The sequence below is a fragment of the Trifolium pratense genome, linkage group LG6, assembly GCF_020283565.1.
Source record: "Trifolium pratense cultivar HEN17-A07 linkage group LG6, ARS_RC_1.1, whole genome shotgun sequence".
Classification (NCBI taxonomy): Eukaryota; Viridiplantae; Streptophyta; class Magnoliopsida; order Fabales; family Fabaceae; genus Trifolium; species Trifolium pratense.
Window position 1 is genome coordinate 17234693 of NC_060064.1, and position 18530 is coordinate 17253222.

The 18530-nt window shown below is 31.5% G+C and overlaps 2 protein-coding genes across 2 annotated transcripts; one reads left to right on the forward strand and one right to left on the reverse strand.

The window, feature by feature from the left end:
* Nucleotides 1-1383: 1383 nt before the first annotated feature.
* On the reverse strand, nt 1384-2604 carry LOC123890208 (18 kDa seed maturation protein-like). Its single transcript, XM_045939774.1, has 2 exons — nt 2405-2604; nt 1384-1981 (listed from the first exon to the last, which is right to left on the reverse strand). The coding sequence occupies exons 1-2, from the start codon at nt 2510-2512 to the stop codon at nt 1583-1585; spliced, it is 507 nt and encodes a 168-aa protein (XP_045795730.1). The 5' UTR covers nt 2513-2604; the 3' UTR covers nt 1384-1582.
* An 8845-nt stretch (nt 2605-11449) lies between these two features.
* On the forward strand, nt 11450-17303 carry LOC123888747 (omega-6 fatty acid desaturase, endoplasmic reticulum isozyme 2). Its single transcript, XM_045937903.1, has 2 exons — nt 11450-11605; nt 15784-17303. The coding sequence occupies exon 2, from the start codon at nt 15794-15796 to the stop codon at nt 16946-16948; it is 1155 nt and encodes a 384-aa protein (XP_045793859.1). The 5' UTR covers nt 11450-11605; nt 15784-15793; the 3' UTR covers nt 16949-17303.
* Nucleotides 17304-18530: the final 1227 nt, after the last annotated feature.

Here is an 18530-nt window from a genome sequence, read left to right on the forward strand (position 1 = left end):
TTAGATCCTAGAGGGAAAGGAGTTTATCGCGTTTCGGAGGGGAAAGCACGAAGCGAGACGATTGAGACTTGAGTTGAGAGCGATGGTGATTCGATGAAGTCTTAGAGGAAAAGGGTTTTTGTGTTGTTCGTACGCAACACAACACCAACACGCAACAACATAGTGACAGAGGGAAGGTAGAATTTTCAATCATAGGGGTATAATAGTAAATTCCTCTATATAAATTTTTTTTTTCTTGGGGTGGGCCGCGGCCCAGCCGGGCCACCCCTGTCTCCGCTACTGCCAATACTAATATTGACAGTTAAAAAAATACTTATTGATTGATGATTTTATGTAATAGGCACGAGATCCTAAATTCGATCATCTCTCATATTGTTAAAAAAAATATTGCCATGGATTTTGTTTTATTTTTTTATTACAAAGAATATTGAAGTCCTAAAGGAAAAAAACTACAAAAATACATTTCTAAGGATGACAATCCCTTTCTCATCGGCAACCAAAAGGTGCTTAAAATGATCCGGACAATCTCAAAATAATAGCAAGCATCACTTAAAGAATAACTATGTCTAGCTAATGCATCCGCCAATTGATTATTAGCTTCCCGATAAATGTGTTTGACAATCACTTCCCAATCAACTTCAAGTTTTATCAACAAAAACCTTCCCACATAATATATGTTATTCTTTTCGTGGGTAAATATTGTTAACAACTCCGATAGAATCCACTTGCGCCTCAAGTTTCTTAAAATTCATCCGTTTAGCCATGGATTTTATTTAGCTCTAGTAGGCAATGGACTCGATATCAGGTCATCAATCAATGAAGGACCATATGTCACATTAATAAAATGGATTATGTTATAACTTGTCTATAAATTTAATAAAATAATAATCAAATATAAAAATTTCACAATAGAATAATTTTTTGTCGAACTTTATTTATGAAGTTTATTTATGAAAGCACACTTTCCTTGAGAATTAAAGTGTTGATACCAATTTTTTCCTAAATCGATATCCCCAAATAAATCTTCCATTTTTTTAATTAGTAACTATAGAAATATTATTTATGAAGTTTATTTATGAAAGCACACTTTCCTTGAGAATTAAAGTGTTGATACCAATTTTTTCCTAAATCGATATCCCCAAATAAATCTTCCATTTTTTTAATTAGTAAAAATAGAAATATTCATAGAATAAATTTTAAATTTATAGAGGTTTTAAATAAAAGTAAATTTGTTCATTTATTATAAGAGATAAAATAAAATTATGAGTAATTAACATAAAGCATACACATAAAATAAATTTAACTTTTTGGAGGGTTTGTTTCTGAATTTGTTTCAGAAAGAAAAGAATCAGAAGGAGAGTATTTATAATTCTTAAAGAAAATAAATTACAAAACATTTTTATTGAAACAAAGTAAAATTACAACTCCAAAGCACATAATGTTCCACACACTAATAATAGGAACATCCACAAGCTCATACCAAAAAAAGAAAAGAAATGAGAAACAAACAAGTTACAAGACAATGACTGGAGTGGAAAACAATTCACTCCTTAACCTTATTTTGTGTGTAATGATTTAGTTATTACTTATAAGTACCACCGGTGGAATATCCACCAACACGGGTATTATGGGCAGTAGCGGTCCCATCTGTGCCTCTATTAGTCCCAATTGGGTGTGAACCCACCACTCCTTCAGTGACATGGCCCATGGGCTGTCCGGTTCCATGACCGGGCAGTGCTGACATCTGATGGCCCCCAGTGGGCTGTCCGTAATTTCCAGTGGTAGAGTATGTGGCAGTTTCAGTCTCAGTGGTATGGTGGGGCTGACCCATTTGCCCCACCGTTGCCGTGGTAGACTGTTTAACTGCCGCGTTGTGTTCACGCGCGGACAGCTTATCTAACTCTGCCTGATTCATCTTAGCATCTTTCTTGTGGGTTGCCATCTCTTTTTGAACTGGATCACGTGCTGTCATCTTCTCGGTCTGTTGTTATAAACACAATCAGTTCAACACATGTTAGTGACCCATAACTAGTACTTTGAAAATGAAAGTTTCCAAAAAGTAAACTACTTGTAATTGTACAGAACCATTAAAAATAAAACTACTTGTGAACTCTTTAAATCACTTTCTAACATCCACTTTATGTGGAATGTATATTTTCCAATTGATGGACTAATGGAATTGGATTTTCTGTTTGTAATTGCGTGAACTCCGGGGCGTCTAATTTAAATCGACGGCTGAAATTATTTTAATTATTTTAATTGACCTTTTACTTATTACTAGATTAATAATAAGGCATATATTTGTACCCAAAATAAAGCATACAATGATTAATAATTATGTCTGGTAACTAAATCCTTTTAACAATATCTAAGGAAATATTTTCATTTCAAACAAAATGAATACCTTCTCTTGAACAGCTGCCTTAGTCTTCTCCATACCAGATTTGGCAGAAGCACCAACGTTGGCAGCTGTTTCCTTAATTGTCTCTCCTGCTTTCTTAGCTCCCTGCATTTTCAACTTCTTCAAAGATTAATAAATTCCTTTTTTTTTTCTTTGTTCTTCTAACTTGGTTTTGTTTTACTTTGCTCGATGTCTAAGAGCACACTGCACTCTTATCCATTATATAGATTTAGGTGCAAAGCTACTTCATGAACACGTGTCAAATGCAAGACACGTGGCAAGATTCTAACGGCAATAGAGTTATGCATCTTACACGTGTTTGCCATGTGTTTGCCATCCACAACAACACAATCATGGACGATTCTTTAGGGGCACGTTGCTCATAACCACTCGGGGAGTCGACCACAATTTTATTTTAGGCTCGATACAGATGTTTTGGGGTTTATTGCTATTGATCAATTATTGTTTGATACTTAATTAAATATGAAAAATGGTTATTACTTTTTAAACAAAAGGAAAATTGCAAAAGAAGCAAGCCCTTAAAGATAGAGAGGGAATAGACCCAACCTCAAGATACAAACTTAACAAAATTTAAAATATATGGTAATTCAAGCCTATTCCTAAAGGGTATATCCTTATGATGGGATGAGGTGAGACCACAAAGTGTATGAAGGAAAATCTAAATTAATATTAGCAAGTTTATTCGCAATGATTTCCTTCATAAAAGATGTGAGAAATAAAGAAGAATAATGGAGACAATATGTAAATAATTATCCCATCTATTCCTAAGAGACCAAAAAACCATTACTTTTGCATATTTAAAAGTTAGAACCACCAACATAAAATCGGTTTCTAACCTATAAACTTGTACAACTCTTCTGTTGTGCAATCTAAACAGTCGTCATAGTTTTGATAAGTTCAACTTTCAAAGAAGAAGCTATGCCTAAATTGAAAGAGTAAGCACCCAAAAACTTTGCATGAGACTAAATATCCCTCCAACAAAATAAAATTTGGTAAATTTTTTAATTAATCTTCATTTAATGTTATTATTTTTAAAATACTGATCAATGAGATAAAAAAATACTAACTAATATCACCGGGACACTAGTTAAGAAAATTCAATTAATATATAACAAACTTACGTTTTGTAAAAGAAAAAAAAAATCGATATAAAATTTACCTTTTTTTATATCATTAATTAACGAGGGAACTATTTTGTTGATGGAAAATAGAAGAGGCAACTGTGAAAACCACTATTGTGTGCATCTTTCATTTTTTTATTTTGCTTCTTGAATAACCTAGGTAGCTTCAACGCTAACTATTCTTTTCAACAAAAAAAGCTAGATATTATGTTAATTTTTTTTTTTATGTTTAAGTATTTAGTTAGGTTATTTTGTAATTGTCAGAAAAGGTATGTAGTTAGTGGTTGATTAAAAAAAAGTATGTGGTTAATGGTCTATTTTTCTATTAATGGTCAATAAATATATGGTCTAAATCAATACTGATAAGTCATTTAGAATTGATATGAAATGATAGAATGTCACCCTCCGTAAACATATTTCAATTTGTAGGATGTTGTAATACATAAGAGTTGAAGTATAAATTTAGAATTTTCTACTTATTTATTTTAAAGGATGAAATTATAACCATTAAACTATTTGACAAAAAAAATAATATGATGTTTTATTTATAAATGAACATTGCTATATACAGTGAAGAATCACTTTCGCAAATTTCATGAAAAAACTTGACCATATAATTTTTCTTTTTTTTAGAACGTGGACCAGGACGTACTTTTCATTTAACATCCTATACAATAATTTTAGCTTATAAATTCATTTGAGTATCGAACTGATTTGGATGAGTTTTGTTTTTTACAATTATTTGGATGAGTTATAATCAACTTAACTGTGTCTTAAATTTTGATCTCATAATTTTGATGTTTTACTCTCAATTATTATTGAAACTTCTCCTTGGGCTTTTGCCCTCTTCATCATAAAAAAAAAAAAAAACTTCTCCTACATGTATTAATTAATTTATTCATTAATACTTTGTGGTTTGTTGCTCAATTAGGTATAAAAACGGTTATATTTTATTAAAAAATGAGGTAAAAGTTGAAAACTATTTTGTTTCAACAACATGATTTTTTTAAACAAAGAATATAAATAGAGAAAACAACTTTGTTTAATACTCAACTTTAAAATAAAAACAAACATATGAATATAATTTAAGACTTTTTTTTATGGGTTTATAATTTAAGAGAGGTAAAATGTAATTAGATATATGTGGAACGGGTTCGGGTGGGATCAATGTCTCCACTACCCACCCCACCCTAGTCTTTTAAATTCTGGGAAAACTCAAACCCGAACCTAGTCAAATAGGTTTTTGCCCGTCAAAATCGGAGCGGACGAATACCCGCAGGTATGGATTATATATAATGTCATGCCTACATAAACCCTCTTGTATACTCCTTTTGTTTCATATATAAGCATAAAAAAATTATACTAATTAAAAAATATATATAATATAATAAACGGTGTCCCGGGGCACTAGAGCATACTAAAAAATGGAACAAATGACAAAATTAAATTTCATGAGAATAAGTTAGTTGTTGTTGCTTATAATTTATGACAAGAAAAAATGATTTTTTTTCTTATAATAAGGGATGGAGGCTGAAGTATGTAATTTTGTATAATAACATGTGAACTTTTAAAAGTAAGTAAATGGAGGCTTTTTCTAAGGTCAATTCTAAAATTATTATAATTAGTACGAATTTTATAAAATATATAGTTGGATTGAAAGTTTATTTATATCATATAGATCATCCCTAATTTTTTTAAATAAATTGAAAATTATTTGATATGTTATTGAGACTCATCAAAATTAACGGTTTATGAGTTTTAATTTAATACCGTTAATTTTGTAAAATTTATATCATATAGTTTATCTATACAAATTTTTAAAACAATTAAAAAACATTTGATGTGTTATTGAGATTCACTAAAATTAACAGTTTATAATTTTTTATTGAATATCATATTATTGATCTAATAATAAAAATAAGATAAGACATGCAAAAAGTCTATATCGGTATTGATAAGCTGTTTTACTCAATCATATTCGCAATACCTCCTACCTATATTACTGTATTAAAAAGTTTATGGAATAATATTCAACAGTACATTTATCGCCATGGATCAATTACTCACCATGAATAATATGACAAAATTGTATTATTCAAGCCACTAGGTTTAGTCTAGTGGTGAAGGGTTTGTGTAGTATGTTATAGGTTATGAGTTCGATTCTCACTAATTGTGAATAAAAAAAAAACCATGAATAATATGAGAAAGTTTTAACTAATTTCACCCTATTCAGTGTTAACCATACGTATGTTTATTGATCTTTTATGCTTCTTTAACATTTGTGCTTAGAAAGGAATTTGTTCAGTTCTGGTATCAAGTGGTTCCAGCCCCTCCCGATCATAGTTGTTGGGGATCGAATCGTGGTCATCCATACCAAGTTCAGCGTCAATCATCATTGAACCAACTAATGATTGATTGATGTTGGCTACCAATTCTAAAAACAAAACTTTCTAGATATAAGCAATCTTCTTTCTTCTTAGCCTTTCCACCCCACTATTATTTAAATTTTCTTCTTCTTCTTCCTTAACTCGTGAGTAGATGGTTTTAGGTCATTCTTGACACAAAATCATTCATCTACATCTTTTTAATATAAATAAGTGATTTTTACATAGATTGAGTTTTTTAGTAGCTTTCTTTTGTTGTAATTTTGTCATCTGACTGTGGCGTTGTATTGTTCGTCGTCTTGATATGGCGTTGTTTGATTAACTCGTAAGTTGTGGTCATCGGTCTATTAACATAATGGTTTATATGTTTTTACTCATCTCACTTCATAGTAAAGTTTTACTACATATACTTTAAAAATAGTGTTTTATATTTAATAAGATCTCACGATTAAGTCACATTTAATGTTCCGTTAAATGTACTAACTACTCTAGGGATTTTTTTAAGGTTCAAAAGAGGGCCAAAGCCCCACCAGGGACTTTATTATTTTGGAAAATAAACGTAATAAAGAACAACTTTTATTTTAAGTTCATTAGTATGTGTTCTAAGGACACATGTTAACAAGACCTAAATATATAAATAAATTCTATTAAAATAGATTGATTTTAAAGCTTACTTTCCAACACTTTAACCCACAAGCTAGCTATCCTTTTCGATAAGCATTCTCCATTGATTTTTTCTCTTTAGCCCTCATGGTTCTTTCCCCAGATTTTACTTTTTTGCCCTTCAATAAAAATTTCGGTTGCTACGAACCGAAAATTTTTGCCTTGAACAAAAATTTGATTTCTGTTAACCGAATTTTCCCTGAAGATACATGACAAACATAGAGAGAAAACATCTTCTCCATTCTTACTTACCCAGCAAGGCCAAATTAAACCTTTAAATTTTTTAGACTCAAACCACCATTTTCCTTATCTCTATAAACCTTTTTCCCAATGAACCCAATTTACTTTCCTTTTTTTAGAACAACACAAGTTTACTTTACATATAGAACTATTATTCGTTAGATTTTATTTATTTCACAACAAAATTTCAATTTGTGAAAACTCTTTCTTCTAAGCACAGGAGGGATACCAAAAATAAATTATGTTTCGTTGCTCACATGAGCTTCTCACAGAGAGTTGTTGTTTTTTTTTTTATTATTATTTATATTAGAATTGAGAATCAAACTTTCTACCAAAAAAAAGAATTGAGAATCAAACTCATGACCTTTAATATACTATCTAAATCATTCATGAAACACACACTTAGAATGAGTTGCTTTTTGAAATGATAGCATGCAGCAATATGTGTAGTAACAGTGGATTTAGTGTATGTGGCATATTTGTGAAGCAACAACTAGATTGAGCGTTGGAGTTGTTTTTTGTTTTTTGATGAATTGGACGGTGGGATTATATATAAGTGGAGGAGAATTTTATATTTTTCCAATATAAATTGAAAGTTAGTGTCTGTTAAGATGGAAGTCTTTTAAACTTCAATCCTTATTTTTTATATATAATATTTCAATCAACTAAATTATGCTCTGAGACTATTAAATACCATAAATAAGCAATAATATTTTTTTAAGCAATAATATTAGAAACCATTCAACACCTCATTTTTAAAACATGTATGTATGTACATAATGTACTGTATCTTCCGAGGTAACTTTTTTTTTGAAGAAGTCTTCCGATGTACCTTTAGTTACTCTATTTTTATTTACACCCTCTAATTAATACAATTTACTTCACTTTTAAATTTTCAATTTTAAAATTGTATTTATTAATAAAAATCACACCAATGATTAATAAAGATAAATTAGTAAAATCATACATTTGTTTCTTTTATGGTTTAAATATGTCATTAGTCCATGTACTTGTATCATATTTTGGTATTGGTCCCTGCACTTTTTTTTGTTTGGTTTTGGTCCTTGCACTTTAAAAAAGATTTGCTTTAGGTCCCTGACGTTAGTCAACTATTAAAAAAAATGTGAACAGTAAGTTAGTGTCAGGTGGCCCAATCATTTCATGCCATGTGGCACTGTAAAATGATTATTTTTATATTCAATTAAATAAAATAATTAAATTGATTTATGATTCATTTTTTATTATTATAATTATTTTGTTAATACTTAATAATAATAACAACTTATAAAAAAATAATAATAATAATAACAAGCAACAGGAAGATTAAAAAAGAAAGGAAAAAAATTCTGCTGGGTTATGTCTTCACTCTTCACCGTCGCTCCTTCATTACCACCTCCCTGGTAATTTGTCAATGAGATTAGCCTTCAATTGGAATCCCTCACATGTGGTAGAAGAGACAAAAATTCAACCATAATTTCTAACCGAAACACAGATTGAACAACAACACTGTCTCCGGCTCACCGTCACTGCCGTCTATTATTCAAAACACCCAGTTTGTGGTTGAGGCCGAAGACACCGCAAGTAAAATTGAGAATTAAACCTAAATAGTTCAAATTTTCCAGCATACTTCCTCTCTCCTTGGCAACCTCTGTGACGATCCACCTTTAGTCATGATTTTGGCGAAGTCCTTCTGTGTGTGCGGAGATATAGAAGATGAAATTAATAATAATAAAATAAATAATAAATCAATTTAATTATTTTATTTATTTGCATTTAAAAAATAACTCTTTTACTGTGCCACGTGGCATTAAATGATTTGGCCACATGACACTCTATTACTTTTCACATTTTTTTAACGGTTGATAAACATCAGGGACCTAAATCAAATATTTTTTAAAGTGCGAGGACCAAAACCAAACAAAAAAAAGTGCATGGACAAATACCAAAATATGATATAAGTGCAAGGACTAATGACATATTTAAGCCTTTTTTTATTTATCATTTTTATGAGTTTGTAGACAAATTAACAAATATTACTAAAATTCATACATACAATGGCAACATCTCGAATTGATACTCATGGTGATTGTTAATTTGTTTATTTACTCTAGTGGTATTGTTATACTTGAACTAAACTTTTTAAACCATTTATAATTTTTTTTTGTTTTCACCACATTATCTAACTTACTGTACCACCTAATATGTTATTGGGATCAGTTTTGTCATCAAGTGGTTTCAACCCCTTTTAATTGTAATTGCAAGAGATCAAATCATAATCATCTCTACTAAATATAGCGTTAATCACCACTAAATCAACTAATGATTAATTATTTATCTCTTCAAATCCACAGATTCATGATGACCTCCGGCTCTTTGAGCAAGTCCTTATTTTAGTCAGTGTAAAATTATTAAATGTAATAAATATTGTGGGACAAATGAAGTACTCCTACACTATTATTATAATTAAATGTAATAAACATTTTGGCAGAAATGAAGTACTCGTATATATAATAATAATATTATTATTATATTACTTTATGCTCAAAAAACATCAACCTTAAATATTTATGAGAAAATAATACCTCCACAATAAATTTCTTATAATATCCGTACAAATTAGGCATGTCCATTCATAAGCCGATGTCTGCTGGGCATGAGACAAAATTGAGATAAAAGAGAGATAAAAGAATCATTTTAGGTGAAAACCAGTATACAGTATGTATTTGTGGACAATGGTGCTTAAGTGATAATACAGAGAGATAAAAGAATCATTTTAGTCCACCAAATGTATGTAGTACTAAACTACTAATAGGATAGGAGATTGGGAGTGTTTGCAAGTCGAGTTGAGCTTATTTTAGACAAATTTGTTACTTAATTTAATAAAGTTAATTGAATTGAGAGTAACATTTATAGTTTTTGGGCCCATAAAAATCTTTAAAATTATATTATATAAAACAAAAATCCAACAACTTTTTTAAACGGGTTGAGAATGATAAACTCGTTATTCATACTAAATTACTTTCGAATTTGAACATATCAAACGATTTTAGATTTTTGTAAAATTTAACATGGATATTCGATACGATATAAGCTTTCAATCCAACGGTGAATTTTGTAAAATTTGTATTCGTTAAAGCGTTATTAGCGGTGTAACATTACTCAAATATTACACCGATGTAATTTGATCCCTCTCATATATATATATATATATATATATATATATATATATATATATATATATATATATATATATATATATATATATATATATATATCAGTTTTTTAATGTCTTGAATTTTTTTAAATATTGAAAGCGGTGTATTTAATGTCTTGATTTTTTATTTTTTATTTTTAAAAATCTACTTGAAAACTTTTATTTATGTTTTTATTTTTATTTCTCTAATCATTTCTCCAAAACATTGTTTAGCATAACATAAAAATTATTTAATTTGAAGTTGGCGAGTATCCTTTTTGATAAAATTGTTCATGACATGAAAGTTGATTTTGACATGACCACTAGGCAAAAAGCCGTTTTTGGGTGTTTGAAAGAAGCACATGCTCAAGATTTCTCATAGTTATCTGCTCTGGACTGAGCTTATGAGCCCGGACATCCAAACATCACGAGCAAACAGAACCGAACAGACTTTAATACGATGACACATGACAATTGCTCGACATTCCAACGGTCACATCCCTTCGCTTCCTGTAACGCTCATTTCATTGGAATGATGAACATTAACTGCTCATTAAGGCTTTCCAACCATTTTTCGGCAGCCATTTGATGACCATTAATGTCATCAAGGGCCTTGGCCCAGCGCTAGGGGCTATATATACAAGACTCCTTGCCATTCTCAAGGTACGTACTATCTAGCACAGAAAACCTCTGCTTCACACTCTCACTGACTTGAGCATCGGAGCACCTGCAGTTACACAACCCCCCTCCGCTTCAACAGGGGCCATCAAGAGCTTAGCGCCGGCACAGTCACACATTCTGATCAGGTACAATCACTATCCCATCGACTGGTTAGACAAACATATCTTTCCATTAGAGTTTTGTACTATCCTTAGGTACCGCCTCATGATTATGTTACTTCATAAGAATGAGGTTTGTCCTGTTTATCGTAAAAAGTGCCTTAATACTTTTGGGGAACATGCATCTCATTGTAGGAAACTTTTAGGTTTCAAATATAGGCATGATCCGGTCAAAGATGTATTTTATTTTTATATTTTTAGGCGTGCAAGAATTTTTGTGAAGAAAGAAGTACCGGTAAACTTCTTGGTTGACCCACAAGAAGGGATATCATAACTTCGTTCTACAGATGTTCTGGCATATGAATGAGTAGACAAAAAATATATTTGTGTAAATTTAACTGAAGTTTCTTCGCCTAAAAACCGAATGTTAGAGATTTTAGTGTGGGACGAACAACTCAAAACAGTTTAATTTCCATTATTTAAAAAAAAAATTAATCTCTTGCGTAAAAAAAAAAAAAATTAATCTCAACTCCTAAAGTTTGTCCACCGAAGATATTTTGACTAAAAAAAAAGAAGTGAATGTGAGTGAGAGTCTCTGAAATAGCGAACGAAGAACACGTTAAAATGAGCAAGTGGGTCCCACTACCCAGGAGAGGGAAGGTGCAGTGTTAAGTCAGTTCCTCAATAAATATCGATTATTTCCCACACACAATCCTTGCCTCCTCCCTTTACTCCCTCTTCTCCACACCATTTCTGCGGCGCTCAACAACCAAATCTCTTTTCTCTTTGCACGTTCACTTCAGGTATTTTTTTCCTCTCATTTTTTCATCTTCAATCTCTTCATTTCCATTAATCGTTATTAGATCTAACACATTCTCGCTCTTTCCTTTCGATTCCGTTCATTTTCTTAGATCTCTGCGTTTCAATTACATATGCATCGATAGTTATTCATTCATTGTTAATTATTCATAAATTATTCTTGTGATTTTGATAATCTTCGATCAATATTGCACGATCCTTATTTGATTAATTAAAACATATTATTATACTTTTTTTCCTGCGTGTATTTGCATTAATTTTGTGTTCAGCTTTCAACATTCATCGATTCTCTGTCAGATCTAAACAGAAATATCATTTTCCCGTATTATTTACTGTAATTTTAGGGATTTTTGCCCAATCTCCCTACAATTTTTGGTTTTCCTTAATATATTTTTTTGGTACATTTATTTTTCCTTAATTTATTTATCAGAGTTTAATAGACATGCTACGTAGTGTAAAATATTTTTACACGAACCTCCGATACAATTAAAGTGAAGTGTAGTGGTCTGGTTAGACGGAATACATGGTTGATATCTAATTAATTCATATTTTGCCAATGTATTTTTTTTTTCTTCTGCGGATCTTATTTGTTGAGAACGAGTCTTTTTTTTATTCAAAGCATATAAAGCATGTGTGGTGATGAGAATGAATAATTGTTTTTGTTTTAAATATTATTGTGTCAGCTTCAATATGAGTCAAAAAAAAAAAAAGCTTCAGCTTCAATAGTGTGATATAATGAATTTTTTATAAGTAGATTTTGACAACTTGGTTAGATAGTGGTATGTATATTTGGATTCTCTAATATACAAGTTGAGTGCAAAACATGAAATAATCCTTGCAAGACGGCAATTTTTAACGTTGTTTAAGAAAGTTAAACAATTTGCATAGTTGAGTATTCGGTGTAAACTAGTTTTATTTTATACAATTCAATAATTTGCATTTATTTATTCTTAAAAGTTTAATTACAACGTGGAATTACTTTTTTACTTTGTTTTGATAATATATAAATAATAAAGTTGAATTACTTTATAATATTCATTGAACTTTATATTTATATGAATGATTTTTCTATAAATTTTTTGACTGGATGAATTTATAATAATTGGATGAATGACTTTTTTGGTTATAATAATTGGATGAATAACTTTTGTATTAGGTACTTTATAAAAAAAAAGAAAGAACAAAATATCTAGGCCTTTCCATTTAAGCTCATGGACGGTATATTTATCTTTCTTTGGACGGTTTTATCAATATTATTATTATTTTTTGTTTATTGAAAAATATGATTAAATTTTTCATAAGAATATGTTTATAATAGTGAAAGTAAATATCACGTGAAAGATCTGGGCCATGTCATGTGAAGAATATACTATTGTACGAAGGAAACACGTGTAAAGTTTGTTTAGATGTTACATGAAGGACCATTGATTATTATTTTTAGGGTGTGCCAACTAGTGCATTAAAACTAAAAAAGGTATTTATTGAAAAAAATTTAAAATTTAAACTTTTAAGGTGTCTAATTATACAATTTTTTATTTTTTATTTAAAATTTATGCTCTTACATTATTTTTATGGTTACTTTTGGTCCCTAAGGGACCATTGCATTTATTTTGGTAATTTTTAATATGTATATTTTTTTTTGTTAATTGGACCACTGATTATTGTTCTAGGAAGCACCGACACTCCTCAGATTAGGCGTGTCCGTGTCGGACACGTTTCGGTGTCTGTGTCCGACATCGACACTTATGATTGCGCTAAATTATGTCATTTTTCCAAATTTTTATTGATGTCGACGTGTCAGTGTCCGGTGTCTGTGTCCGTGCTTCGTAGATTGTCACACAACAACAGCAATTAAACTTGACATTGTCATATACCAAAAAAAAAACTTGACATTGTCATAAAAGCAATTAGATTTGACACTCTGTCAATTTGCTTGTCAATAAAATATTAAATTTGACGCTCTGCCTACCAGATTATTTTCTGGTTAAAATAGAAGGTTTTTTTTTTTTTTGGTTACAAGAAGGCCTTTTTTTCTTATTAAGAAATTAAACATGATAATTTTTATGAAAATGAACAATTATGTTATCAGTAATGATTTTTAATTTTTTATTACAAAAATTAGTTTTTTAATTTAAACTCAAAATTCCCACCTTTTCACCTTAAAGAGTGAATTTCTAACCATTAAATTTTTTAATAAAAAAATAAAATAAAAATTGATTGGTATCTTCAACAGTACCCTTATTTTGCTGACTTGCTTATGTTATGTGGATCACATGGTAATTGGCATACGGAGTCCGATGTTGTGAATACAGAAAATCTCCACGACAATGTTTTTGTTGTTTTGTTTGTTATTTCTGATTTTGTTAGCTGTATTTGTTTGTTTTTGAAACAATAAATTATTCCTGCGAGTTTGTCCATTATTATGGACCCTAGCGTGGTTGATGATGTGTGTGTTCATTCATTCTAAAATAAAATAATAAAGTGCCAAACCGTAGTTTGGTCCACCACTAGGCAAATCAAATTCATATATGCCACAGGCAAATAAAAGGTCACTATTAAGTTGTTGGTAGCTTTGTGCTTTTATTGGCACTTGTACATGCACACCCTACTTGCGGTGGAGTTTGGATGTTAATATTTTCTTTTGATGTTACTATTCTTAACACCATTGGTTTCTAACAATCGGATTTCTGAAGATAATGTAATATAAATTAAAATTAATAATTGTTAAATAAAAACTATAGTAAGAAATTATAATTATTATAAATTATCTGAACATATATACATACACAAACACTAAGTAATGCATAATTAAATCTACTTTTGTAAATAAAGGATAGGAATTTAGTAGAAAAACTTGTTTTTCATTTATAGAAAATAGTGTAAAAATGGGATTAGAAAAGTAGTATATAAACATAAATATTGTTGAGAAACTAAAAAATGTAGAATTGTAATTTTTTGATTAATCATTGAGCCAAAGTAGCTCTAAATAGATACAACATACAAGGTATAAACTAACTCCTAAGATTAAGGAGCTTTGGATTGTTTTAAACTTCTTATTAGGAATGGTTATGGGTTATGTTAGTTATGTTGTTTATTTTTAGGAATAAATAAATAGAGAAAGGGATAGGAGAAAATGGTTATGGGAAATTTTTTGAGTGGTTTTGAGAGGGAGAGACCTAGACTCTTGAATTTCTTGGTTAGGAATTGTCTTGTAATAATATACTGCTTGTTTCCTTAGTTTATGTGAAAATTATGCATTGTCTAATGTTTGTAATTATGTGTCTGTTGTAAACATATTTTGCCATAAATAAGAGAAAGTAATGTTTGTTAAAACTCATCCATCTTTGCTAATAATAACTAGTTAACAACTAGCTAACAACATATCATTCTTATCTTGATGATATTCTAAAAGAAGAACTTGTGATTATATATTAAATTCAAGCCCGTACGCAACATCTATCTAAGAGAAAGTAAAATTTCTTATGACACATCAATCTTAGCCAACAACTTTATACAACATATCATTCATATCTTGATGATATTCTAAAAGAAGAGCTTGTAATTATCTATTAGTGTAGGCCATAGGAATTAATTGTGAGTAAGATGTGATTTCTTATAGATTAGCTGATATTAATGTAAGTGTTAAGGACAATGTTAACATACATGAATTTGGAAGGCTGGGAGTGATAACTTATGGAGAAATTGTCATTTTTTTATTAGATTGAAGGATCCAAAATGATAGAATATAAGATAGGATTCTATTAGAAACAAAGTGACACTTTGTATCATACAGGGTCTCCCTGGATTGATCATAGAATTTTGTAGTTATTATATTGTTAAAACAGTCGTCTTAATAACATGACATACGGGGAAAATTATGTTAAATTTTGCTATCACTAGCAAATTCCGTATATTGTTTTGTCTCAGATAGTATTGCACTTGAGAACCACACCTTTTTAATTAATGAAATTTTTCTATGAAGGACACACATTGTTCATTCTATTTCTGTATGTGTTTTGAGACCATTATGGTATATTGCTGATAATCCTAGATTGAAGATTTTAGTCTTGTTACCATGAATTGTACTATAAATTGCATATGTTGACCTTTATTCTATGCTTGGAGAAGTGTTGTAACAGAATACATTTTTATATCATAACAGGTTGCTGAAGATGGGAGCTGGTGGCCGTACCTCTGTTCCTCCTTCGGCCAGGAAGTCAGAGAATGACATTGTGAAGCGGGTGCCATTTGAAAAACCTCCATTTAGTCTCAGCCAGATCAAGAAGGCCATTCCACCTCACTGTTTTAAGCGCTCTGTGATCCATTCATTCTCCTATGTCGTGTATGACCTCACCATAGCCTTCTTACTCTATTACGTTGCCACCCATTACTTCCAGCATCTTCCGAGCCCTTTCTCTTTCTTGGCCTGGCCTGCCTATTGGGCTATTCAAGGTTGCATCCTTACCGGTGTTTGGGTTATTGCACATGAATGTGGCCACCATGCATTCAGTGACTATCAGTGGCTTGATGATACAGTTGGCCTTATCCTCCACTCTGCTCTTCTAGTCCCTTACTTTTCGTGGAAATACAGCCATCGCCGTCACCATTCCAACACTGGTTCTCTTGACCGGGATGAAGTTTTTGTGCCCAAGCAGAAATCCAGCATCTACTGGTACTCCAAATACCTTAGCAACAACCCACTAGGCAGAGTCCTCACAATTACTATCACCCTCACTCTTGGCTGGCCCCTTTACTTGGCTCTCAATGTTTCTGGCAGGCCATATGATAGGTTTGCCTGTCATTTTGACCCATATGGTCCCATTTACTCAGATCGTGAACGGCTTCAAATATATGTATCAGATGCAGGAATACTTGCAGTATGCTATGGACTTTACCTTCTTGCCATGACCAAAGGGCTTGCCTGGGTTGTGTGTGTTTATGGAGTTCCATTGCTCATAGTCAATGGGTTCTTGGTGTTGATTACATTTTTGCAGCATACTCATCCTGCATTGCCACATTACGACTCCTCTGAGTGGGACTGGTTGAGAGGAGCTTTAGCAACTGTGGACAGGGATTATGGAATCCTGAACAAGGTCTTCCATAATATTACAGACACTCATGTGGCACATCACTTATTCTCCACAATGCCACATTATCATGCAATGGAGGCTACCAAGGCAATCAAACCAATTTTGGGAGACTACTATCGGTTGGATGAAACACCATTTTACAAGGCATTATGGAGAGAAGCAAGAGAGTGTGTCTATGTTGAGCCGGATCAAGGTACCGAGAAAAAAGGTGTATTCTGGTACAACAATAAGTGGTGATTATTAGAGCTGCTGAAGCATGTTGTCTATCAGGTGGGAATGTTTGAACTTCTCTTAGAATGTTTGCTCTGGAGAATAGTTTTGTTGAATCCTGATATATGTTGTAGTAAACAGTACTAGAATAGTTTGCTTGATTGCAGAATAAGGTATAGCATTTCTGAATAGTAGTACTAGTGTATTTATTGCACCATGATTTGAAATCAGTGCATGTGGATCTAGTTTCTCAAGGTAGTACAATTCTGTCTATCTGTTGAGAAGCTTATTGTTACTCTTGTTCTTGGTTCCAAGAATTATGAATTTGTCTGTAACTTTCTGTGGTCAAGTCTAATGTTTGATATGAAAATAAGATTCGTAACTCCTGAATGATTCATTCCAAATTTGCATGGAGGAGGGGTCAGATGATTAGGACTATTAGTGTTATAACAAATCTGCTTTCCAAATGATAAGGGGCATCTAAAAGAATGAGTCACATGATTTTTCTCCTTTAACCGGTTGGTTTTAATTTTTTCGTATGTGTTTCTATTGATTTTGCCTAATCACATTTTGTCCTACTGTGGTGAATATGATCCTTCATTCTCAGCGTATTATTGCACCAAGATTGTGCTTTTTAGCACAGTCGTTTTGAACCATGGCGACCTAGAACTGGCGTATGGCCGGTATCAATCACAGAATGAAACACAGGCTAGGAAGTGAAGTTATTTTCTATTCAACAATTAGAACTAAACTCATCTAAATAGTAAGTTATCCCTCTAAAAATGCAATACAGGTGTTTGTGGTTTAGATTAAAATCAACAGCAACTGAAAAAACACCAAATTCAGCCATTGTATTTATTTCAAGGTTTGTATGTAGGATTGAGAATGCAGCCTTTTCATATTAGTTTTAAGGCTTAAATGCAGTTTTGCCCCCCCTGTTTTGATTAAATCGGAATTTTACCCCTCCTGTTTTAAAACGCGGACTTTTACCCCCCTGTTTTATAATTTGTTGGATTTTGCCCCCCCTAAAATTCTGCTTTCGAGTCACAACTTTAAAGCTTCGCACACAACTCAATTTTGATCAATAATTTACCAAAAGGATACCGAAATGACCGTAATCGAGTTATCTTTCCACATAATCAAACCCCACTGAATTTGGAGTTACAAAGAGAGATTAATTACCGTTTTAGTGAAGGTATGTCCCCCAAAATTCTGCAAAAAATCTGCTTTCGAGTCACAACTTTAAAGCTTCACACACAACTCAATTTTGATCAATAATTTACCAAAAGGATACCGAAATGACCGTAATCGAGTTATCTTTCCACATAATCAAACCCCACTGAATTTGGAGTTACAAAGAGAGATTAATTACCGTTTTAGTGAAGGTATGTCCCCAAAATTCTGCAAAAAATCTGCTTTCGAGTCACAACTTCAAAGCTTCGCATACAACTCAATTTGGATCCATAATTCACCAAATGGCTACCGAAATGACCGCAATCGAGTTAGCTTTCCACAGAATCAAACCCCACTGAATTTGGAGTTACAAAGAGAGATTAATTACCGTTTTAGTGAAGGTATGTCCCCAAAATTCTGCAAAAAATCTGCTTTC